The sequence below is a fragment of the Thermobia domestica genome, chromosome 6 (genome assembly GCF_964235325.1).
Source record: "Thermobia domestica chromosome 6, izTheDome1.hap1.1, whole genome shotgun sequence".
NCBI classification, from domain to species: domain Eukaryota; kingdom Metazoa; phylum Arthropoda; class Insecta; order Zygentoma; family Lepismatidae; genus Thermobia; species Thermobia domestica.
In genome coordinates, this window is record NC_137459.1 from 149,102,625 (window position 1) to 149,128,432 (window position 25,808).

General features: G+C 35.6%; 1 protein-coding gene across 3 annotated transcripts in view; it reads left to right on the forward strand.

The window, feature by feature from the left end:
• Positions 1-25,808, forward strand: part of LOC145688260 (uncharacterized) — a 627,005-nt gene that overhangs the window by 289,311 nt on the left and 311,886 nt on the right. For all 3 annotated transcript variants that reach the window (XM_081762232.1, XM_081762231.1, XM_081762233.1), the window contains one exon: positions 9,036-10,092. In XM_081762232.1, coding sequence (XP_081618358.1) covers positions 9,109-10,092 — 984 coding nt within the window. In that variant the 5' untranslated portion in view covers positions 9,036-9,108. The remainder of the gene's footprint in view (positions 1-9,035; positions 10,093-25,808) is intronic.

Below are 25,808 nucleotides of genomic sequence, written 5' to 3' on the forward strand. Positions count from 1 at the left end.
AAGAACTCCCACCTATCTGCAGTCATATTTGAATTGATCCGCACATAACACACCAGTAATACAAAATAAATGCCTCTAAAAGGTTTTATGGCCATGATAGTATATCACAACATCTGCTCTCCAAACCCATCACTATTTACGTATCTCTCTACTTCAGTGAGCCACAAGTAAATGATTAACGCATGGTAATAAGAAACTCAAAATATTTTTTATGTCAATATTAACCGTCCGTATACCAAGGTGGGTTAAACATTGTCCACACTTTTATTACGATAAGAATTTTTATGAATGTTTCTTTAGTATTACGTCATAACTCAGGTTTTGTGTAAAAAATAATGTTTTTTTTTTCTTATATTCAATATTCTTAATATCTAAAAAGTAACCCAAAATTTTAAGAACGTTTTCGTGGTAGACATAAAGTACCCTTCCTTGGTGTAACGTGTCACCATAAGGTGCAAGAGGTTATTTCCAGTTAACGATTCTGACACTAAGCGTCACTACGAATACAGCTGACACAAAGCATCGTTCACTGAAACGAAAAAGACCTGCTGGTTTCAGAGTGATTATATTAAGAGTCGAATCATGGGTTACGCATAACACCACACACCAAGGAAAGGTTAAAAAATGTAATATTCTTCCAGGGGCGGATCCAGGGGGCGATCGGGGCAATCGCCCCCCCCAGAAGAACAAACCTTTTTAATTTTATATATATATAAATAAAACCCATTCCAAAGTTTGGAGCCCTTAAAAGCAGCAGTATGACAACCCACCGCCCACCCAAGAAGTCGGTCCTGGATCCGCCCCTGTATTCGTCTACACATAAAACACATAAAGCATTATTTTTCGACCCATAATATGTAGTATTCTTCTCTATTATATGCCTTCCGTTGTCTTAGGTTATAGTTAGTACAAAATAGAGAACAATATTACATTTTCTGAATTCTTTAACTCTTCCTTGGTAGGTGGTGATATGCGTAACCCCTCGGTGTACGTAAGGTGCAGAAATTCATTGGATGCTTGAAGTTTAGCGTTTCTTTTCAACACAATTACTTTATCAGACTAGGACCTATAGTTTAAGGTGAAATCCAAACCATTGTAACGAGTGCAAACTTCAAAGCTTGCCCATTGGCTAGTATGTATTTATTAGATAAACTAAAGGAGAAAATATACTTTAGTTTTCCATTTGCTATCTCTCACCTTGCCTATCCGAAGTGTTTACTAAAAGTATATTCAGTGAAAAATCTTAAATATGCTTAATAACATTTTATACATGGAAATAAACCTGGGTATATTTAAAAATATACCTGGTATATTTAAAAATCAATGTTCTTCTCAACAAAATTAATCAAGAATAGTATTCATACACCTAAAAATACGTTTTTTGAAAGTTTAAATTGCCGATGCATGAAATATATTGGAGGTAAGAAGAAGAAAGTTACATCGCTATAAAAAATGAAAAATTATTACTACAAGCTAAGGATAAGAAAGTTACTTAATGTCCTAATTTTTGTGTACAAATATAATGACATCAGGTAAGTTTTATTCCATTCCATTGTAGCGATTAAAGTTTAATGTTTACCTATGTGACTTGCCACACGAGCCGCCTCTGCAATATGTGCTTACGTTGAAATTGATGGAATCAAGTTATCGTACAAGGGATACGGACAAAATCTCGCGGCCGAAACATCGCCGCCCAAAATCTCGCCGGCCAAAACCTCGCGGGACAAAATCTCGCCGGGCCAAAACCTCGCCGCCCAAAACCTCGCGGGCCAAAATCTCACCGGGCCAAAACCTCGCGTAGCCAAAACCTCGCCGCCCAAAATCTCGCCGGGCCAAAACCTCACCACACAAAACATCGCCTGGCCAAAACCTCGCCGCGAATGATACTTTTCTTTAAAATTTACCCAATGAGTTTCTTAATATGCAATTCCACATTACAGATAATAATAATAATAATAATAATAATAATAATAATAATAATAATAATAATAATAATAATAATAATAATAATAATAATAATAATAATAATAATAATAATATACAAAACATCGTGTGAGTGGGCTTTCTCGGGTTATTCCCGTTTCCTCCCACTTTCTTTGTTCGATCATTTCTTTCATCCTGGTCATCTACGTCTCCTTTAACCTACAGGACATAATCAAGGGACGCCGTAAAAACTCATATATTATTTCATACTTTCATAAATATTATTAAATTTTTGTTAAAATGTTAAGTTTTTGGATGTTCCAAAGTTCACGAAACTAACCCCGTTAGTTGTCATTACTTTCTTTATGCAGATTTTCTTTCCCTATAACCAGTTTAAAAACATCCTGTCGCCCAACCTTCACATTGAAATCCTCTAATACAGAAATAGAATTTTCATATGGTATCGCGGGACTTGTTCAAATACCCGTGATACTTCTTCTGAAACAGCGTCTTTTATACCGTCATCCTTATCATCTGTTGGAACATTTACATTTTGAACAGGCGAGATTTTGGATATGGCGATATTTTGGGGCGCGAGGTTTTGGAAGACGAGGTTTTGGCCCGCGAGGTTTTAGGTGGCGAGGTTTTGGCCAAGCAAGATTTTGGCCCGCGACGTTTTGGGCGGCGAGGTTTTTGCCAGGCGAGGTTTCGACCCGGCGAGATTTTGGGCCGCGAGGTTTTGGGAGGCGAGGTTTTGGTCCGCGAAGTTCTGGCCGCGAGGTTTTGTACCAAAACCATCGTACAAACTCATAATGCGGAAGAATTAGTCATATCACCCTGTTCCGTACTACGACTAAATCAATACTAATACTGATGAAAGCAGTTAAATCAAGTAAATACTTATTGTGAAGTAAGTTGCACTCTCGTACAAGTTTGAATGATCCAAAGAATAGATATACTACTCGCAAATTTATACACACGTATACACTTTTTTATATATACGAAAATGATTGACAACCTTCTAGCTTCAGCTTATGTTGCTATTGGTTTTAAATGCAGTATGTATATCAGAAATGAAATCTGTTTGGAAGCTATGGTGTTAAATATTGAGTTTGTTGAGTCTGTGGATTTCGTTTTAGAGATCTTGAAAACTGGTAATCTGCGCTCACTGCCAAGGAACGGAATATAAAACTAGTACCTCCGTAAAAAGGAATAATTAGTAAAGAAATACATTTGAAATGCTACAAATGTTGGGAAACCTTGCACCGTATTACTCCACTGTAAAAAAAAGATGGTTACATGTTTCAAAAGGAATCTTGTCTCTCTTGAAGATGAACACCGCAGTGGAACACCCTTCACAGCATTGACATATGGAAACATCGATGTCAGTTATGACATAGTATCAAAGAATCAAAGAGTAACCATTTGATGTAATGCGGAGTCTATTAGCATTCCACATGGAAATGTGATGAAGTACTGAGTAGAAGGAACGTATTAGTCAGATAATTTACCAAATTTATTAATGTCTAAAACCACTGGAAGCAAGTGTTTACTTGTGAAGAGACCATTCCTCTTTATGAACAAGATCAAGCATATTTTCGTTAATATACGTAACCCAGGATGAAATTTATGTCCACCACTTTGAACTTAATTCAAAAGACGCCTCAAATAAGTGGAAAAGTTCTTCGAACCCTCCCAAAAGTTTTGTGTGAGACCGTACGTGGGTAAGGTAATGGCCACTATTTTTCGGGACTCTGAGAACATTTTGCGGTAATATATTTACCAGAAAATACTACGATGACCGAAGAGCAGTAGTTTGAACTATTCACATGTAAAAAAAAAAAAAAAATGTAAGATAGCCTTGAGAAAACTGTACAAAATTGTTCCAATGCATCAAGGCCAAGAGGTACTTGGTGAGTACTTCAAATTATATGCCCGTAGCGAAATTGCCGCCATAAAAAATGTTGCGTGAGTACTTAGGATTCTGAAACATGTATTTTTCAATAGCGCTCATATTAGGTCCTAAGTGAAATCTTGATCAAACTACCGTAGATCCCATTGTTTTGAAGCTATGGACCTTCAAACTTTTTTCATATTTTCGTCAGCCTATAACTCCGAAAGGAAGCATTTGTACACACAGGTTGGTCTATAATTTTTGTCTTATCTTGGTGTCAGGAATCAAACTTTGTCGGTGTTGTTTTAAAACACCCTGTATATTCACACAGATATAAAATAGATGTTTCTGTGACTACAGTAAATTGAAGAAGTTCTTAGCTCTAATCAAAATAAGCAAAACAGATTATAGTAAAGATAAAGTGAACATCGCTTCCTTTAAGAGCTAGAGGCTTACGCGAATGTAGAAAACTGTACTTTGGAGATGAATATCTCGAAAAGTACTAACTTTTAAGCTTAAAAAAGTATTCCTGTCTTCGACTTCCGTTTCACTCTATCTAAAACTGATAATTTGAAAATCATTATCATTAAACGATAGTGCAACGGATTTCCTGATAAGGGATAAGTGATTTGTAGAACCGGTTGCTGGATCGTACCTAGTGTTGTATTAAAAAAAAAACAACAACATTTTTTGGTGGTCTTTTTCAAATGTTTGTTTTCTTTTTCTGGCAACTATTATTTATTGATTTACAGTATGTTGAAGATTATTGAAATAATCAATAGAACTTGAGTCGAAGCTCTCGTAACTTACAAATCGTTTGTTTCTTTGTACATATACGAGCAAAATCGTGTGATTATACCTTTCAGACCCAGGTCATTTTTGGCGTTTTCCTACATTGTCAGTTTGTGACTTATTGCTGAAAAACCATTTACCCGATTGATACGGTTAAAACATTGTTTCATAGAAAAGGAATGTGGCTATTTTTTGGTGTAAGTTACATTGCAGTGTTGCCAGCGGGTGGGAAATTACTGAGGGAAATGTAGAGGTGAAAATTTACAAAAAAAAAATCCCTAACCGAATTTCAAGATTTTTTTGTATCTAGCATCATTGTTTTCATATGGATACAAGACACCTAAAGAATTCTTTGGTGCGTTGACAAGGTACAGTGAAAACCTGAAGTCGCTGGCTTCCACTCAAAGAGAGAAAGAAAAAAAATTTGTTTCCATACACATGAAATTTTGACACTTTTTACGCCTCAGAGGCAAAAATCAATAGATATGCCGGGGCTACAGCTTCTCTAATTATCCTATTGAAACTTTTTATGGTGCGTTCAGTAGACTAAAGAGAAGGCTTTCAGGTAGTGGTACATTTGTTCCAACGTAGCGAGCAAGAGGGAAACAATAGAGGGGAAAAGGGAAATTTGCCGAAATTTTCACCTAAAATCGGGAATTAATTGTTTTGGCCGGAAACACTTTTCAGACAGTTTACTAAACTGTTTGAAAGTAAACCTTGGTACCCCAAGAATATATCCTATAAGTATCATGGCGATATCTAACAAAGTAAGCATGAAATGTTTAAAAGAAATTTCATTCTACCTCAGAAATTCACAATTTTCTTACCATTTACAGAACACGTTTATTATAAGCCTCAATTGTACTTCCCCTAATTACTCTACCGAAACTTCTTATGGTGCGCTGTGTAGGCTAAAAACGATGCTTTCAGGTACATTTATTCGAATGTAACCACAAGAGGGAAATAATAGAGACAAAAAGGCATTTTTTCCAAAATTTCCCCCTACAGACGTGTGCAAATTATTAGACTAAAGTTTAAAAAATGAAGAATCTTAACTATAATTTGAAATAAATCCTGTATTGCTGCGTTCTTAGCATTTTGTTACAGCCTGTTAGTATTTTGTATGCATTCTTTTCTATTTTATTACCATTTCTGTACGCTTTGGTATACTTTACATTAACATTACACAATTATTTTTCACTTTCTCATTGCGATGTCATATTCTGATAAGTGCTCTGATAAAATCATTCTTGTTGGTTATCCTTTCTCTCTTCACCTTCTTCTTAAAAATAACCCAGATGCTTTCGATAGGATTTAAATTGGGATTATTTCCTTACCATGGCAGAACCTGAATACCATTTTCCGTCAGAAAATTAGTTGCAGTCCTTGCCTTATGGCATGGGTCCTCATCATGCATAGAAACAAAGTTCCTATCTGGAAATGATTTCTTCATTTATGAGAAAAGTCTGGTTTCAAGCACTTTTTGATACTGTTTTTGATTCATCATTCATTTCATGACATACAATGTACCAGGAGCATACACTTACATTCAACTATATACTATGTCAGACGTTGGGTGCTTCACTGTTTCGGAAAAACAGTTTGGATAAATTGTTTCACCTGACGTGCTTCGAACACATTGACTACTTTCCTCACTTATGGAAAATATTGATTCATCAGAGAAACATATCTGGAAATAGTACAAGGTGCCTCAGTGTATTTATTTTAAATTTTATCACAATATCATACACCAAATATCATATTTAGAGGATCAACTGCTCTCGTAAGCCCTTGTACAATAAAGTTAAAAAATATTCAAGTAGCCCTATACCACAGCACCCTAAAGATGTCCAAATTGACAAATATACAAGAAAAAATGTAATACTTGGTATCTTACCTTGCTCCAGTCATCCTTAAATATATTTTTCATTTCCTATGCCAATCCAAACATTTTCTTTGTCATTGCTGGGGTTAACTTTGCCTTTCTGCGGGACCTTTGCGCTGGTAAGCGCACTGCACATAATCATCTCACTGTAGACGGAGATATGTCACTTCTGTATGCCTTTAACTGATTTGACAAATACTTGCTAGTAGCTCTTCTATGGGATTTGGCGATCTGTAGTACTTTCCTTTCAATAGGAGGGTTGATTTTCGGTTTACGCTCACATTTACCTGCAGTAGCACGATTTTGAGCATGCTACTCCAGCATGAACAACGAAGGGGCGGGAAACTACACTCGCACTCAGAAGGGCTTAAATACTTACTAGAAATACGATCTCGTTGTGTCTGATTCTTCTTTAAATATTAATCTATTATGTTAGTGAAAGATAAAGCAAACACATCTGAAAGATGGTAATCCTTTTTATAGAAATCAATATCGAGTTTCAATCTCAACATATCAGGGGCGGATCCAGGATGGAGTTCTAGGCGGGGCGGTGGGTTTTAATACTGTTACTTAGAGCTACTTTTACGAGTTCCAAACTCTGAGATAGGTTTTATATATATATATATATATATATATATATATATATATATATATAATAAGAAAGTTTCCTCTTTTAGGGGGAGGATCCGCCACTGCAACACATCAGTTTGCAAGTATAGTGCCACTAGCTCTTTTTATCATTATGTCTTGAATTTCCTTTTACATCTGTTATTTTTTTTTAAAGTTGTTTCCAGCTTCAATGATAACGATCATATTTGCGACAAAGACAAGAGAAGCTTTCATATCAGAACTCTGATAACTAACCAAAGGGGACAGTCGTTCGAGAATTGAGTTCTTGTATTTAACAACAATCAAGGAATTTGTTCTGGGATTTATTTTACCATTTGCTTTAGCACTGACCATGTGACTTAAACTAATGCGACCTAAACATAATTTATAAATGTAGTATTCAAATAGAAGGCCAGGTTAGTAAATTTAACTACCATGATCATGAAGTCTGTTTCCAACAAGAAATATTTATTTTAAATAAAATACTTATGACATATTGCAGCCCCGTGCAAATGCGCGTGATGCACATATGGTAGAGCCGACAATGCATATCATATATCTTGTCGACAAATTATTTATATATGAAATTTAAATATATATATATATATATATATATATATATTAGTAGGCAAATTAGTATTAGTTTTTACCTTTAGACAAGTTATTTGCATTTTATACTGTTAGTGATATTATTTTCGTACTTATTAAAGGCCTACTTCCACGACTTTTTTTTTTCATTTATACTTTTATTTCTTGGTTGATATTGGTGAAACACTACAGAAATCCGGATTATTAGTAGGTACGCTACTCATATAAATTGTGAAATATTTATACCGTATCAGAATCTAGTGTTTAATTTATGTTGCATTTTATGATAATTACACCTACATAAAAATACTTCAGACTTAAATGACGTAAGATACATTACAAATGACAATTTGAAAAAAAAAAACGAAATTTAGAAAAAAACGAGAGGTAATGCTTTTTTGTGCTAAAAAACGTACATTTCTGAAAAAAAATACGAACGTTTTTTTTATTTACAACACTAATCGTGCCATATGAGAGTTGGAGTGAACGAACACAGCGTGAGAAGGTTTCCTCACAACTATTTCGTTTTCACACATTTTTTTTTCTATTCCACTATGTGTGTAACTACCATTCCCTTCCTTTCACTTACCGCAGTCTAACTGCAATTATCATTGAACGTTCAACTCCAAAAATTTCTGTTCATCTCAATTTGCTAAAGAATCAAATGCGTATGTATTGTAAACTCAACTCATACTTTGTCAAAATATGTTTCAATGTGTGATATCATTTGTAGTTTACTAATTGCACGGTTAGATTTGTCGACTCTAAATATTTAAAATTAGCAACTTGTATTCAAATTTATGGTAGAGTTCACGTAAGTGTAACTGAGGAAGCTAATTCGTCACTGAAAATCTCATTGAGACCTAGTCTTAGTCTTAGAGAAGACACTAAAGTTTTTTTTTTTTTTTTTTATTTTACCATCAGTTTAATTTCCATTGAAAGCACGAAACCTTATCACAGCTGACATAGTAGTTCGAGTTCTTTTTTTTTTTATTTTTATTTTGTAAAATGTAATATCGAATTTTAACTTTACAGGTTCATATCCTTTTAGATGGTAATGATATCACTCCTAGTTCAACTAAGGCATTACGGTAGTCACGGAAGCAAATTTAATAGTTTCAAAATCACTTAATTATTTCAAAGTCGTTTTCTTATGTCTTGTCTCAGTGGACTTCTTTGTAATTGGTCGACACTTTGCAACATATGCAACAAAATAAGATTTGTTTTTTATGTTTTTCTTGTTTGTGTTAAGTAAATAATGTTGTTAATTGTTTATGTAACTACGTTTATAAATATTACCATTCACAAAGAGTAACAAACCCTTTTTTCTATTTTTGTTTTCAGATTCCCACTGAAAGGACCCCTTTGAAGAAATTAGTTTATTAAAAGTTGTACAAGTTGCTGCTTTAAGTTCGGTATGCGTGTCTGCATATTCAGTACATTGGTGATCTGTGTATGTATCTTTTTCCCCGGACTAGCTGTGAAACCTGGAAAGGAATATCGAAAGCTGGGTGCTGAGTTTGTACCACCAGGAAGTGGAAGGCAAGGTTTAGGAGAACCGAGTTGCGAAGAACTCCGTGCAATGTGGCGTTTCTCGAAAAGGCAGTCTAGAGCAGCTGAAATTACAAACGAAATCCCTCAGTATCGAGACCCATTCGTGTATAACGTGTGGGAACCTTATGTTCGTTCAGCTGGTGGCATCAGGAGTAGAGGGCGAGGTCGAAATCAACGCCCAGTTTATGGTAGGATAGTTCATTCCCCACCACCTTCAAGAAACCGAGAAAATGCAGGACCAATAAGATATCGTCCTTTCGAAGAAGTAGTTCGGCTATTTGGACCTGCTAGAAGGGAAAGTTCTGGTTATCTTAGATCATCCGCGGCGAGAAAAGCATTTAGATCATCCGGTGGTCCTATGTTTGAACCCCCTCCGCAAACTGGAAGTTTTCAACAGTTGAGAGAAATTCTTCAAGAAGAAAGAGCTCGTGAACTAAGAGAACGTTTGGCCGAAGAAGCGTTACGCAAGGAACAGGAAGCAGAGGTTGCAGCTGCAAAGTTCGGTCGTATCGTGCATACGCCTCCACCGCCTCCGAAACCCGATTCTGCATTTGAGTCAATTCGTTTCGGTCGATATGGTGGTAGTAGCTATGAGGAGCCAAGTTCGAAAGGATTCGTAGCATTTCCCGATGTTTTAGCTCCTGCGTCAAATGTGGACGATATGGGTGTTTTAGAGGAACCTTCGGACGTGAGCTATGGTGACAACTCAAGAAAAGAACTAGATTATCCAGATTACCCAAATTCCGGTAGTGGTCGTATGAATAAATACAAGTCCTCCTATCCAAAGCACAAAGGAAGAAAAACCGGCCATTGGAGAGACAGTTCGTTTTCTACTTCTGCAAGACCAGTAAGTACCAATGAAATTTTAATATTTGTAGTTAGGTCAATTTAGAGATAATAATTTATAATTTATTGTAAGCGTGGTGATCAAATTTTACAGCATGTTTTCAAATATTTAAAATTTTTGTATGAAAGAATGTAAAAAAAAGAAATTGAACATTACACAATTTCATATTTAAATATAACATGATTCAGAATACTCAATATCTTAAGTACAGAGGTGCATACAATCGAAATACACTACAAAGCGCTTGACAAGCGGACATGTCATATTCTATCACCAGAAACTTCCGGAAAGCAGTTCCTTTTCTGGGCGTGGAATATTACGAAATTTATAAGGATGACATGTAACATTAAAATAATATTAGTAATAATATGGAGTTTGTGGATATATGTGTGTATTTATGAACATATACGAGTATGTTTCTGTATGTATCTACGTCAGGTTTCTGCAATTAAGTACATTAAGATCACACTTTCACTACACATGAAATATTAAATTACTTTGTTCCATACTGAATATAGTATTGATTTGAATGTATATCACATTAGTATGGTTGAAAACATTATTAAGTGAAAACAAAGGTTATTGTGTATAGTTGAAGAACAGGAATTATTGAGAAAAAATAAAATTATATATCATAAATTATATTTAAAGAAATATTTCTTCCCCTTAACTTTCCTTTTCTAAGCATTCTATTCTTATTAATGCTATGTTAGTGTTATTTTTCTTACACTGTGAAGTTTACCAATTAATGACAGAGACACCTTCTCTGAGTTACTGCTAAGAACACAATGCAAATAGTATTATTAGAAAATTGAAACGATGTATCATATTTCGGTTACTTACTGTACATGTAGGATAAAAAGCCGCTCCTAGTTATTTCTTGTATGTTTATCAGTGAGTATTTTCCATTAAGTGGTTAGTTTATTGTTTCATTTTCATTGCATGCTAAAAGCAAAATAAAATAATTTGAAATGTGAATTCCCCGTTGTTATTAACTTTCTAAAAGTGTACATATGAAACCTACAGCGTAGAGTACAAATGATAGTGACCCACATTGAGAATGAAAAAAAAAAATGTCTAGTTAGAGATAATTCTACTATAATGTTAACATTTAACGAAATAAAAAATCCAAAGATGAAAGATACTCCAATCAATAGGTTTCATTAAGAAAAACAAAATTATATGGATGAGGGTACGAGAATCCCATCATCTTTTAAGGTTAAACTGGTACAGCAGTATGTTTTCATCAAGTCCTTCTTTGTGGCACTAGCAAGATGACAGTATATAGTATTATGGTCAACGTGGAATGTCGTTCAATAAGCACATTCCCTGGTAACGGGAGGGCAGTCGCATCTTTTAACTGTAATTAATCAGTATGGTAGTGGATGATGGAATCCAGGAATGCAGATCGACCCAAAACACTTCGTTTAACTTAAAGAATTATTAACGAATAATCAAAAAAGTTACTCAAGGAAAAGGAAAACAATTCAGCTACTTAGCTTTAAAAACATGCATAATCTTCAGTCCTTGCTTCACTTTCACACGCTACTTGTCACTAAACACATCTTGAGGTAAACGTCCAATATTGCCATTAAATTTTTCATAAATTTCACTTATTAAACTTGCTTCTCATTCACAGGCAGTCTGTTCCTCCTTCAGTTCCACCTTTTCTTTTTTGTTGCCAAAACAAAAGAAAGGAGACGTGCTTGTCCTGGACTTTTAAAGGTAGTGAGCAGCACAAGATTCAGAGTGGTGTCAGATCCTTGTACAGAAGATATCGTACTAGCTCCTACTACATTATGGTTAATATGACACAGTCCCTAGTTATGATTTACTCCTAAATTTTAATTTACGTTTAACTTAACTAATGTCTAAAGTTAATTCATATTCTAATCGGTGATATAGAACTTAACAAAATGACAGTCCAAGGGTAAATTTATATGTGTAGGTTTCGAGAAAATATAAAATAGTTTATTTTTCCGACGCTAAAGTGTATATCATTCGCTGCCGGTAATAATTGGCAACTTTTATGCTTCTGGAAAACATTATTTATTTATGTACTGTGTACGTAAAAAAAATAGCAAATTGCATCTTTTGCTATTTATGTTCTTCTAACGGTGACATTATTCACGTAATGTATCTTATGTTATGTATGTTCTTCTAACGGTGACATATATATTCACATAATGTATCTTATGTTATTTATGTTCTTCTAACGGTGACACATATATTCGCACAATGCATCTTTTGTTATTTATGCTCTTCTAACGATAGCATATATATATTCACATAATGCATCTTATGTTATTTATGTTCTTCTAACGGTGCCGCATATATTCGCACAATGCATCTTTTACTATTTATGTTCTTCTAACGGTGACACATATATCACATAATGTATCTTATGTTATTTATATTCTTCTAACGGTGACACATACATTCACACAATGCATCTTTTGTTATTTGTGTTCTTCTAACGGTGACACATATATTTTATGTTATTTATGTTCTTCTAACGGTAACACATAATGCACACAATATATCGTTTGATTTTTGTGTTCTAACGGTCACACATATATTTACATAATGTATCTTTTGCTATTTATGTTCTTCTAATGGTGACATACATATTCATACCATGATGCAGATATTCCTAAACGCTACCCACATACTAGTTGTAATTACTCCACTTTATAGTAATTAGCCATTACATTTTATCTAAATTTCTACTTATTGAGTTAACAACATTTTCGGTTGCATTAATAAGTAGTTTGAACAACTATTATAAATCCACTCACAATCGGTGTGGGTTACCTAATTTTCCATGATGTTGCTTTCAATTTTAACCGTGAAGAGCACGATAATTCAGTGATAGAGCTTTGACCACTGGTGCATGGGGTCCCTGGTCGATCCCCGACGAAGTTTGTGGCGGACAACATAATGTCTGTGGGTTTTCTCGGGGTACTCCCATTTTCTGCCACATTCGTATTCTATCAGTCCTTCCATCATCATGCACTTATCTTAATCATCTGTTTCCCTTAGCCTAGACGGCATAATTATGGGATGTTAAACTGTTAAACTGACATATTTCGTTTCAACTTTCACCGTAATTCATTTAGAAATTATTAAAACGATTTGACAAAAGCACAGATAATAGCATTCATTGGTGCTTTTCTTACGTTTTCTTTGTAGGAGAAATACAAACAACTCAACCCGGTTAATCAAAATGATTGCAGTCAAAAAGTATTACAAATGAAAATATAAAGCTTAGCTTTGTTCAACAACGAAAAAGTTTTGTTTTTGTTCTTTTTTTTATCTGTGATTAAAGCGAGATTTCTCACAGAATGTATAGAGACAAGCTGGTAATATTATGTCGGGACTGTACATCTGGTTCATCTCCAACACGACATTTATATTTTCCCCTATTGTGTGCAATCACTACTTTCATGAAGGTTGTTCGGGTTGATATTGATGGGTTACTGTTCGTTCTGTGTAACAGGACAACAAGTGAGATGACACAACGTGCTAGGATTGGCCGGAAAACATCTAAACGACCAGAGCCATTTAAAGCCACGAATTTGAATGGTGACATGCAATAAAATAACAATTACTGACTTATCTAAAATCTCTCTTTACAAGGGCTAATTAGTCAGGAGAAAACCAATAAAAACATACCAATAGCTAAAAATTAATTTACTGTTCTAATCACCTTATCGTGGGGAGAGATAATGAAAGGTCACAAAATAGCTTGCCTGCAATTTCCTGAATTGCTCAAATTTCGATCTACTTCATTCGCAAGTTTCTATGATAAATTAGAACCAGGAAATTGCAAGTTAAATTCTGGATAGAAAAACAAGATTTGGATTAACAGAATAAATAAGGTAAACTTAAAGAATTGCATTACATAATAATTAGCTAGATAAAGTTAGAGACTCAATTAAAGGTACAAACTCGTAATTTGAGATTTAAAAATGAAAAGGGGTTTTCAATTAATTACTGTACATAACGAATGCAAAAGAAAATCAAAACAATTATTTTCTTACTGTTTGTAAAAAAAAAAAAAAAAAAGTTAAGAACTGCAGTTGGTAGAATAGAACTAATTTACGTAGAAGTAAAATTGGATGTAATTAAATAAGATTTGACTCAGAAAGATGAAGTAAACTAAACAATTGAAGTAAGAAGCAAATACCAAAAGTAGCTCACTTTTAGAGGCTACTATTAAAAATAAAAACAAAAAATGCTTTTTAGTAATACATTTATTACACTTAATACAATATCAATGTTATGGCAACACCAGATGTGTTGTAGTAGAATGAAACATTGAAAACAAATTTACCTTTAATAGGATGTCAGTATTTGTAATGCAAACTTTTACTCAATCCAAATGTAAAATAAAGACATTTAATTTAATTATCCACGAAATTTGTAAGTTTATCCTTACAACAAAATATATGAAATATCTTGATTATGCTTAATTTATTTTTAGGGCGGTATTTCAAACCTCTAGGAGAACCGAATATGAACATTCAGACACTCTTTCTTACAATTTTGAGTTGTTTCTCAACCTTTCTTGTGTAAATGACCAAACAACATATCCATTACTTAAAATTAGGCATATATAGGAAGTCAAAGATATGTCCCGCATCCCGCAGTCCTTATCCCACTGCCATAATTACATCAAAATACTCGACTAATCTATCAATTGCAGTCAGGATGATCTCCGAATGGAACAGCAGAGAAACCTTTCGTATTTTGTTTTGGCTAGAGCATTGCAATTTCAGGGTGTCCTTTATCAGAATGATCGATATTGATGCCAACGGCATGGGAATTGATATTCAGCTGGCCTGTGTACCTTTACAAATTTATGAAGGCATTGCTGTCCTAGTTATCATCAACGTCAGCATTTCTTATAGTCTCGAGGTATGATATCGCATTGTACAGTTGATATGAGACGGAGGTCGTCTTTAGTGAGGCGGGAAGGCTTTAGCAATATCGGAAACTGCGAAGGTTTTTAACCAAGTCCATTCCGGGTTAGGTTTAATGGGATCAAGATCACAACAAATAACTTGTCCATCTTGTTCTTCGTTTTTATGCGATCCAGTAGGCGTTGAGCCATAGCTGGATTGTCCTGGTGAACATTGTTTGTCGAGACAAACTTATTGAACAGTGCACAAGCAATTTTGAACGCCTGAAAGGCATGAAAGCTATACGATGAGAACTGGGAAAGTAAAGTAGCGATACGTTGCATTTAACCGACCAAAGAACAACTGCTCGATAACGAAACGCACCTTGTTGACTAGTCTTGGCTCGTTGGCTTGCTCAGTTGTCTGCTGACATTAGGAACTAGTGGTCTACTTACCACATTTAGTGTACACAGGGAGGACGTGCTGCAGCCGTTTGGCTTATTTGATGGGTCGGTACCCTAATTTAAGCACCCGTCCCATGATCCCCCGTATTGGATATGTCCTCGTGCACGAAGTGCACCATTAAGATTTGTCACTTAACTTTTACACGCTTAAGTGATGAATTCCTATTCTCTGAGATGCTTGGATACGCCTACTGCGCGGTCGGACTGAAGTCCGGAGTGCCTACTAGTGGAGGCGAACCTGCTAGCGAGTCAGTTCTCCAATGATCTGCAGACATGATATCCGAGGGTTTCGAAGCAATCTTACCTCCCGCCCACGCTTGCCGTTATCCAGATTCCTAGAATAAGCTCCAATGAGCTACCTAATCCCACGGTATGATCACAACCCGGCAGAGTCCAACCCAATTCGGGAGCCTCACGCACGCCTGAGGGGGTTTGTTCAATACCGGCCCTTCCTACCTCTATTAGTACAATGTCTACCGCCTTCGCGCGTAGAGGTACCACGCAAACGCCGAGATACTCCCGTATCTTATCCCAGATCTAATTGTAGTGTTAATTCACCATTTGAGTTTGATGCGAACCGTTATCCCACAGAATTTCCGATCTTCTACTGGAATTATAAACTGTTACCCATATTTTTGGGATAGACACTTTTCCTAAGTCATCATTCAGTCCCCTGCAGGCTGGAATCTAACATTCTCCTACGGGACTTCCTCTAATTACAGTAGAGGTACACCGAACATTACCAGATAAAATGGCTGATTTGGGTGTCTTGTCTCCCCTGGTAGGCTCGTCGAAGCAATAGGAGGCTACTATCTTTAACGCTTTTAGGTACCACGTACATGTAGTAAAGCTATCTTCCGAACCAATGGCACGTGTTGGTCACCATTAGGAGGGACCACTACACCCTCCCTCGGTAGAGTCATTGAAGCAGTGCGGAACTTCCTCTATTTACGGTAGTGCCCCACCGTACATTACCGGGCTAAATGGTTGATGTAGACCGTATCCCTTGAAAGACAATGGCCACTTGGGAGTGGATAGCTCCCTGGTAGGGTTATGAGCAAACAACATCGGTACAAGGCTACACTTCACCTCTTAGTCTTGAGGTACGAGTGTGCGTTGGGGTACTAAGTATCCCATCCCGGACCCAAGAGGTAGTACGAAAGGCTTTTTGAGGGCTCTACATAAATCATCCTCCCAGTAGGGCATGGATTCGCTCCACTGGACACATCACTACCTACCTTTCAAAAGTGTTTTGGTACGTAGCCTTATCTCCTAGACCCAAGGGCACGACTTAGTTGCCCATTTCGGATGATTGCCGATGATTCACCTCTGCCGGTTATCTTGATATACACTGACACCTACAGAACAGTGCCAGGATATATGTGAGTTACTTGTCTCCACACACTTCCCGAAACCTATATTCCGTTCAGGATAGCACCAGTCCAGCACAAGACATGCGATCTGGCGAACAACGAGACCCGCTCTCAGCACGGGCTTGGGATTGCCTCACAAGGGAACTCCTTTTGGTTAAACATTTTTGAATGTAATTTGCAAAGTGTTTTTTTTTTTTTTTTTAAATAAACTGTTACACCAATTGAAGAATAAACTCGCGGCCCCTTTAGTTTCAGAATAATGGGTGTAGTAGAATCATTTTGAAACTTTTGTGCTTTTAAATTATTTCGATTATGTTTCAAGTAATTTCAATGAAAATTAATACATCCTGCGGAAATTTATTCAAATATATATTTTTTTTAAATACTCGACATTTTTCGCTGTTTTACTTAACTGTACCTTCACATTCGATTCGACTCATTTGATGGAACATATTTTGCTTTTGTGTTGCATACATTCAGTTCTCATAATATTAGATTTTAAACATCTTGACGTTAGATGAAGATAAAAAATAGTTCATGCATGTGACAAGTATAATTAAATTGATCGTAAGATTAAAAAAAAAATTACGACGTCTGTTGCGTACGGCATTGAGGCCAAAATTATAGAAATATCTAATGCATATTTGTGAGAAGTGTTGCGTCAATTGGATTACATAAATCAATTAAAACTAAATGAACTCTAGAATAAGTTTATATTTCCAATTTTGTGGAATTTTGTAAAGCAAAGTAAAAACTTTTCAAGTAAAAGCGACTGTAAAAAAGGATTTGACTTCGAGAACACACAAATACATTTCAATAAAGTTAACCTAAACAAATGGTACTGAAAATACTACACACCATATTATAATTTCAGAGAAAATTCTTTCAGGATTTTAAGGATATGTACTGCGTGTAACTGTCTTTGACATCGTTGCTTTGGTTCCATTTTTGTGCTAATTGATACCTTGCAGACCTCATAATTTCAAACATATTTTATTGTCCTTTAGTTGCGTAAATTAAGTTAATACATACATTTTCATGAAACGCGCTTTATACCGTAAAACGGGGCTACTTTGACAGGTTTTGGACTAGTTTAGATGTGTACACGGGACACTTTCTGCAACCAATGAATGATACTATTCTCATCATAACAATAGGTATCTAGACTATCACATCCACTACTAAACCTAAGTTTCTACAAGTAAGTTTTGGCGGGAAGAAATTAAGAAATACCGGTCAAAGTAGCCCCGGGGGTGGGGCTACTTTGACATCTTATGTATTTGCTGCATAAAGTTAAAGTTACTTAACGTATGGAGTTATTTTGACATGGAATTTATGTAAAAAGTATAAAACACTGTTTTGGTCATGTGTAAAGTACGGTATGCTGTATACTTGATAACCACGAAATCTTTATTTTGTTGTGGTACATCATTATACACCACTATACAAGTTTTTCTAAAGCTTTACTTTTAACATCTTTTACTTTGAACATACACGGTGCTTTACCTTACATTGTTATTTTATTTTTTACTCTGCTTTATTTTTTTTTACTTTACTTTTAACATAATTACATATGTACCGGTATGTTATCTTTACATGTAACAATGGAAAGAAAAACCTTAGTCGTCAACATCAGTCGTAACAAGCATGTTGAGGATTTTTGGTCCACCATTACAAAACCCGTACACCATTTTTTGCAAAGGACACATTGAATCCACTCTCTATATCGTCAGAGTGCAAATTAGAGTATTCATTTTGGGGGGGAATAAACAGTGGCGGATCTAGAAGTCCTTATATTATATATTGAGGGACAGGAAGGATATTGAGAGGGGGTAGAAATACAATGGGAGAAATCCCTCATCCCCACCGGCAATTCGCACAGTGGACACCATGTCAGCCTTTATCTATGAAAGTACATGCAACAATTCTCACAGGAAGCACGAATTGCTCATCTGTCAAAGTAGCCCCACTCTATGTCAAAGTAACCCTAAATGTCAAAGTAGCCCCGTTTTACGGTACATACTATAAGAGTAAAACACAATGCGTTGGAATTGATCCACTCTATAGTGCACTGAAGTAAAAGATATTTTGTGGGGAAAGGTCACAAAAATTTCCTTTTGTTTCGCAAATTGTCTTATTAGAGAAGAAAAAATGCTTTCTATAGTCTCGAAAAAATCGTGTCAAACAAAAAACATTCCAAATGTACTGTATCAAATACATAACACTCACAGTGTGTATACTTAGCAGCAATTATACATTCATACACCAAAGGGTAGCCAACTATTTATTTCTCCTAAGTATCTTTGTTTACGCAACATGTCCTTTCAGTAAAACTTTCGTCCCTAGAGACACATATCGACCCTAAGTTCAGTGGCAACTTCTTACGTATCCCAAACCACATTTTTTGTATGTGTTTAAGGAACTGAAGCTTCATAGCAAACAGTGTCCCCTGCAGACAAATACCACAACCCTATCCAGAGTAAAAAGATAAAGTTACCATGTGCAAATAGCAGTTCTCCCTTTGACAGATAAGTTGAAGAAGTGTCTTGAGGTTTTGAGTGCATCCATTATAATGGTTAATTTTATTCCACGAAATGTGCCAACAGTTGTAGATGAAATATATACTACACAGATACATGTAGATTAAAGCAAGTTAATATTTGTAAATTTGATTATTGACAACAGAAGCAAATCGTTAATAATGATAACTGTATTGCAATTTTCTTTTAAGTAGTGTATTAGTACTGTAGTGCAAACTTACAAGAAACAGTCATAAACGTGCCATCTGGACATCCGAATCAAACCTAGTCTATTCGATAAACACAACAAAGATATATTCATGCACAAAAAATTAGGTACCATCTACAACGGGGTAAGTCCATCGGTCCCATTAATTCTGTTAGTATAACAAAAATGTAGACTCGTAGTGAAATAGCTATTGCATCAATACCGTTCATTGGAAAGTGTAGTTTATAGTTCATTCTCTTCAACATGAAACAATGAAACAAGCTTCGCAGAGGTGCTATGTATTTGAGCCCATAACGTACTTGAACAGGGAAAATTGGAATAATGTCAGAAAAATTCCCTCCAGAAATCCCTCCCATCAATTTCGGACTCCTCTGGAGTGGCCCCGGGTAGAAGCACACAATTCAAATGTATCTCAAAAAATACTATAGAGAACAGGAAATGTGTGTACGAAGTTTTGTATTGCTAGACAGAATAGGTATGAGGGGAAACTCAGTAGTGGTATACAAGCTTTTCCCTCATATCTATTCCCTCTATCAATACAAAACTTGGTACATACATTTTTCTCCTCTGGAGTATTTTTCGAGATACATTTCGATTGTGTCCTTTTACCCGAGGCCACTCCAGAGTGTTCCAAAATTGAATGGAGGGATTTTTGGAGGAAATTTTCCTGACATTATTCCAATTTTCCCTGCTCAAGACGTTATGGGCCCCAGTACATAGCATCTCTGGAAAGCTTGCTTCATTGTTTCATGTTGAACAGAATAAACTATAAACCATGACTTTCTAATGAGCGGTGTAGAAGCAATAGCTATTTCACTACGAGTCTGCGATTTTCTTTATACTAACAGGGTAAATGAGCCCCAGGGACTTACTCCGTCGTCCATGGCACCTAATCTTTTGTGTATGAACATATCAGCATATCTTTGTTATGTTTATCAAATGAACTAAGTTTTTTTCGGATGTCCGGATGACACGTTCATGTTTGTTCCTTGCTAGACAATCTTAAAATTGAATAATTACTGTAGCAAGTCCTGTCTATTTAAAACTTTCCGTTACACTATTTCTGAAGAGTTCTAACAAAATGCAAAGCTATTTTATCCACAGGTGTGCTATATATTAAAATAATATATACGACGAGTGACTAAACTGTATAATTTTGTAACAAAAATTAATATACTACGTAAAAGCAATAACTGCGGAAATGGTATTGTATTATTTTGAAATACGATTGTTGTATATTAAAATATCACAACCAAAATGACTGTTCGCAAACAAGATCTCCCTTGCATTCTGTTACATAATTATCTATATTGGAATATTTAATGTTGTATGCTCGTAAAGATTAAGAATATATATATATATATATATATATATATATATATATATATATATATATATATATATATATATATATATATATACAGGGTGGGTCAAAATAAGAGTTACAAGCCAACATCTCGCGAACTATACATCAAATAAGAAAAACGTTAAGAGTCAATGTACAATACAGAGGGGCCTAAAACTGAGTCAAACATGAGATTTCCCCGGCCCCCCATTTTGGAGGAGGGGGTGTACGTGAAATTTTCAAATGGGAACATAGGTCGAGTGATATCTCGTTCAAAAGAGCATGGAAAATTGAACATTTTTTTCATGAAACAATTTTTGATATGGGGCACCGTTTTCAAGATGTCTCCCAAAAATTGTCCTGTATCAGATGAAATTTCAAGTAATTATAAATCAGAAACGGCTAAGTAGAAAACGGTGAAACAAAAAAGGAAAAAGGAAAAAGCCATAGGCAACGTGGAATGGTATTGTGGTGGCGTGTTGTTTGCCACTTTGTTGTTTGCCACGACTCAATTTTGTGTTGTTTTCTACAATTTTGCCAGTCTTTCCATTCCAATCTTATAAGATCTGATTATCGTGAAGATACACACACACTTGGAGTGAGAGAAAGGGTTGCCAGGCACTTTTGTTTTTGATTCCCTGGGACAAGGGGTAAGTGTTCTCGCCTTTGGAACGCGAGAAGTCTCATTAGACTCGCTGCTGAAGGAGAACATTAATGGGGCGTTTACACTTAGTCGATTTAGTCGCACGACTAAATCGACTCGCTGCATTTGCCACTAAATCGAAGCAACTAGGCCGAATCAGATTGATGGATGTGTTCAACTATTTCAACCACAGAAATAGAACGTCTTTTAATTCAGTTGCCAGTCGATTAGTCGCCTTTGATCAACAAGCGATTAAGTTGAAGCGACTAAGTGTAAACGCCCCATAAGCTCGAAACAGATGAACACAAAACATCATTAATATCACAATAGCTTAGTAAATAGATAGGCCTATAATTGTATTTTCTCTTTTAACGGATTTCCTAATATCACCCCGTGTTACATAATGTTCTGTCTTTCGTTATGCTACACGACTAAAAACTGGATTTTTATATACTTTAGAAAAATGAAATGAAATATTTCCGTTTTACGTTCCACAATTATATCATGTAAGGTGAAGGATATGATAATGACGAGAATATATGAAAATAGTGTATTGAAGAAAATGAGAGGAAACAGAAGAAAACCGAGGAAACTCACGCACACGGAGTTTGCCCACCACAAAGCTTACTTCGCGCGAATGAAATCTAACCGGAGACCCCAAGCATCAGAGATGAGTCCTTTACCCCTTTACCACTGAGCCGCCTTTGGCCCCTACATGCTTAGGAAATATATATATATATATAGATAGATAGATATACTGTATATATATATATATATATATATATATATATATATATATATATATATATATATATATATATATATATTACTTCAGGCGGTATTAAGAACAGGAAAAGTTACAAAATGTCAACTGTAAAACAAATATGTAAACTTAAGTTGATAACATATATGTACTGCCATTTCTTATTCATTTCTGATATCCCGCAACAGGCTTTCTATAGAGATAACATACCATAGAATAGAACTTAATGCGCACAGGAGCATGACTTAAAGTAATGATTATAACACCATACCACATTTGGTTCATACTCCTAGGCGTCTCCTATTAGAACATTTTCCACGGCATTCTGTACAAACTGCATGTCGTCCATAAAGAAAAATATAAATCCGAAATAAAATGCTGCTATTAACTACTGAAATTTATGTACAAAGCTTAAGCTTCTGAGATATTTCCTCAGGTCACCTGTTCTCTCAGATGATGAAATATTGACTGTATCGTATCATCAAGTCTTATATAGATTACTTTTCTCCTTATGAATGCTCTGTGCTTCCATGATTCCCCAAACATTAAAATTAAACATAGCACTTTCCTCCAACACCTTCACAAGACTAAAAATGTGAGGAGAGGATCTGGATATCATTTTGTTTAAGCGGTTACGCCAACCTTCTGCGGTATTATTTGTTCGATGTCTACAATTCCAAGTTCCCGCCAAGTGAACTTTGTGGTGGACAAACACCGTGTGCGTGGGTTTCCTCAGGGTTCTCCCGTTTCCTCCCACTTCCTTCCTTCCACCATCTCATTCATTTCTCATAATCACCGTCTCCTTTAGCCTAGCCGGTATAAATGTGGGACGTAAAACTCAAAGATTTAATTTGCTACAATTCAAATTTTCCATAAGAAGATTTGGATTTTCCAGACATTGCTCCGTAAAGTAATCGTTGAAATTCTCGATTTTTTTGTCCAGTGGGCAATTCCCGATGATGATACCAACCATAAGGGATATATTCTACTGGTATTAGGGCCAGTGGTGCACACATCCGAACATGGTGGCGCATCTCCTCGTTCTTAATATAGTCATCGACTAACTCTATTCAGGCCCGTCTCCACAGGGGGTCTAGGGGGGCGAGCCCCTAAATTCTTACTGTCTCCCTAAAATTTTCTGGTAGGCTTGTAAATGAACTATAATGTGATTGGATGGGCCCCGTAACTTAAACCCCCACCCCTACATTGTTGGGCTGGCTACAGGCCTGACTCTATTTTCCGCCAGATGCTCTGGTTGAAGTGTTAGTTGCATCCTGAAATTCCTGCATATGGAAAGGTAAAATGTAATACACTAACTGCTGCAGTTTCAAAACCCATCTTCAAAATTCTTGGATGATTTTGTTCTCACCAAGTTTTCACAAATGACAATAGATGTCTCTAAGTGTTTTATCAGAAAGCAAATTGTAGTCATTGCCACTTCATCTTTGAAAACCATAGACACTGATGTACAGTTTTTTTTTTGTGTGTGTGTGTGTGTGTGTGTGTGCTCTTTCCTTGCATATCTGCGAAGTCACGTAGTCTATGTTCTCTTACGACGTCTGCAGCTTCATCCTCTGACTTCGCTGTTCCTGGACAGTCTCTTTTTTTCTATTTATACACAGCTCAAAAAACTAACATACTTTACTTTAAAGGCATAATGTAAAGAATGCAGATTTAATTTAATGATGAAAACAATGAAGTGCCATTTTTCTGTTTTTTATAAGACTAAATATGTTTCATTTTTGTCTCTTAGAAAAACGCATTCTTAAGGACGTTTATGTAAAACTTAAGAGTCTTTCTCATATACTTACCTTCTGAAATTCAAGATAAACGGATTAACAGGTCATTGCTATCAGGCCGATAGCCAGCCCCAAAATGTAGAGGGGCCTGGTAGAAGTTAGGGGGTGCGACCCAACCTTATTATAGTTCATTAGCATATTATAGTTCATTTGCAAGCCTAACGTGAAAATGTTAGGGGGCCAGTAAAAAGTTTGGGGGCCCGGCCCCATAGACCCCCTGGATACGGGCCTGATTGCTATGTATATCATGAAAAGCTCTTACAAAGGACTAAGTAGAGAGATGAATTCTAGAAAAAAATATAATTATTACATATTACTGAATTTATTAAACTGTTCATATTATTACTATATGTTCATACACTAAAGTTTGCACAGGAAGTATGAATATGAATGTAGGTTAAATGCACCTATAGTCAACTATTTCCCAAATGGCAGCCATGTAGCAAGTTAAAGCAACACCAAACAAAAATCAAAAACAGAGTTCCTAAATTTTTCTTTAGCTTTCTTATTCTTTATGGAGTCTATATGTGGAAAGTTACTTTCGTCTTCTCTATTTGATTTCTAGAGTTTGTATCCTAAGAAGTGTTGTTCCGATATGGCATCTGGTAGAAGAAATGAGACCACCACACATTTGTATATAATATATATACACTTTGGTTTATGGGAAACTAAAACTCTATTATTATTTCTAACAACTGTTGTTTTCACTGCATGAACGTATATAAAATATTAATAATGTTATTAAAGCGAAACTTACTTCCAAAGACCAAAAAAAGTTCTTATTTCACAGACATTTATTAATTCAGATCTATAGACACACATATTTTAAAATATTTACTGATAGTATGAAACAACAGCAAGCAAATATATGTAGAAAACCTCAATAAAAACAAATGTAAACGGAAAATCACACTTCATATTGATGACATGGAGATATTTCCTGGCATGAGTATAAACGCGTAACATTATTCTTCTTTTTCTTTTTTTTTAACTATGCTTAAATATAAATATATCTCAATAAAATCAGCCTATACAAACTCATTAAAATATTAATCAATAAGCAATCGAGTGCTGTCTAATGTCAAACGAGCAAAAATATAAATCCACTAAAACGGCTTACGGTCAGTCAGAAATAGAAAATTCAGATATAATTTAAATTTTGAGAATAAACTAAACCACTCCTAAAATCCCTTTGGAAAGAAATGTATAATGAATACGCAGAACTTGGATTACGGAATAGGAGCAGTAACCCAATAACTTGTTTGGGACCATTTGTATTGTATGTATTCTGTTCATAAATATTCTAGATTTGATTGTTATAATATAGACATCTGGCAACCCTCAACTTATGAGTCGAATTTGTATGAACCTTCATGATTATGATATAAGACAAATCAGAGAGAACAATGCTGTGGCAAACAACACCAAAATCGAGTAGTGGCAAACTACACCGTGGCAAACAACACGTAATCGGTATGGTTGCGGTGTCCCCAAAGCCCCCATCATGGGCCCCGAGACCAACTTGAAAATTTCAAATGGGAATACTGTATACGTCGAGTGATACCTTGTTTGAGAGATCGTGGAAAGCCAAACAGCTTAGTACAAAATTTGTTTTGATTTCGGGCAAGCCTGTTTCAAAATGGCCACCGGAAATGGTTCCACATTCAGATACGAAGC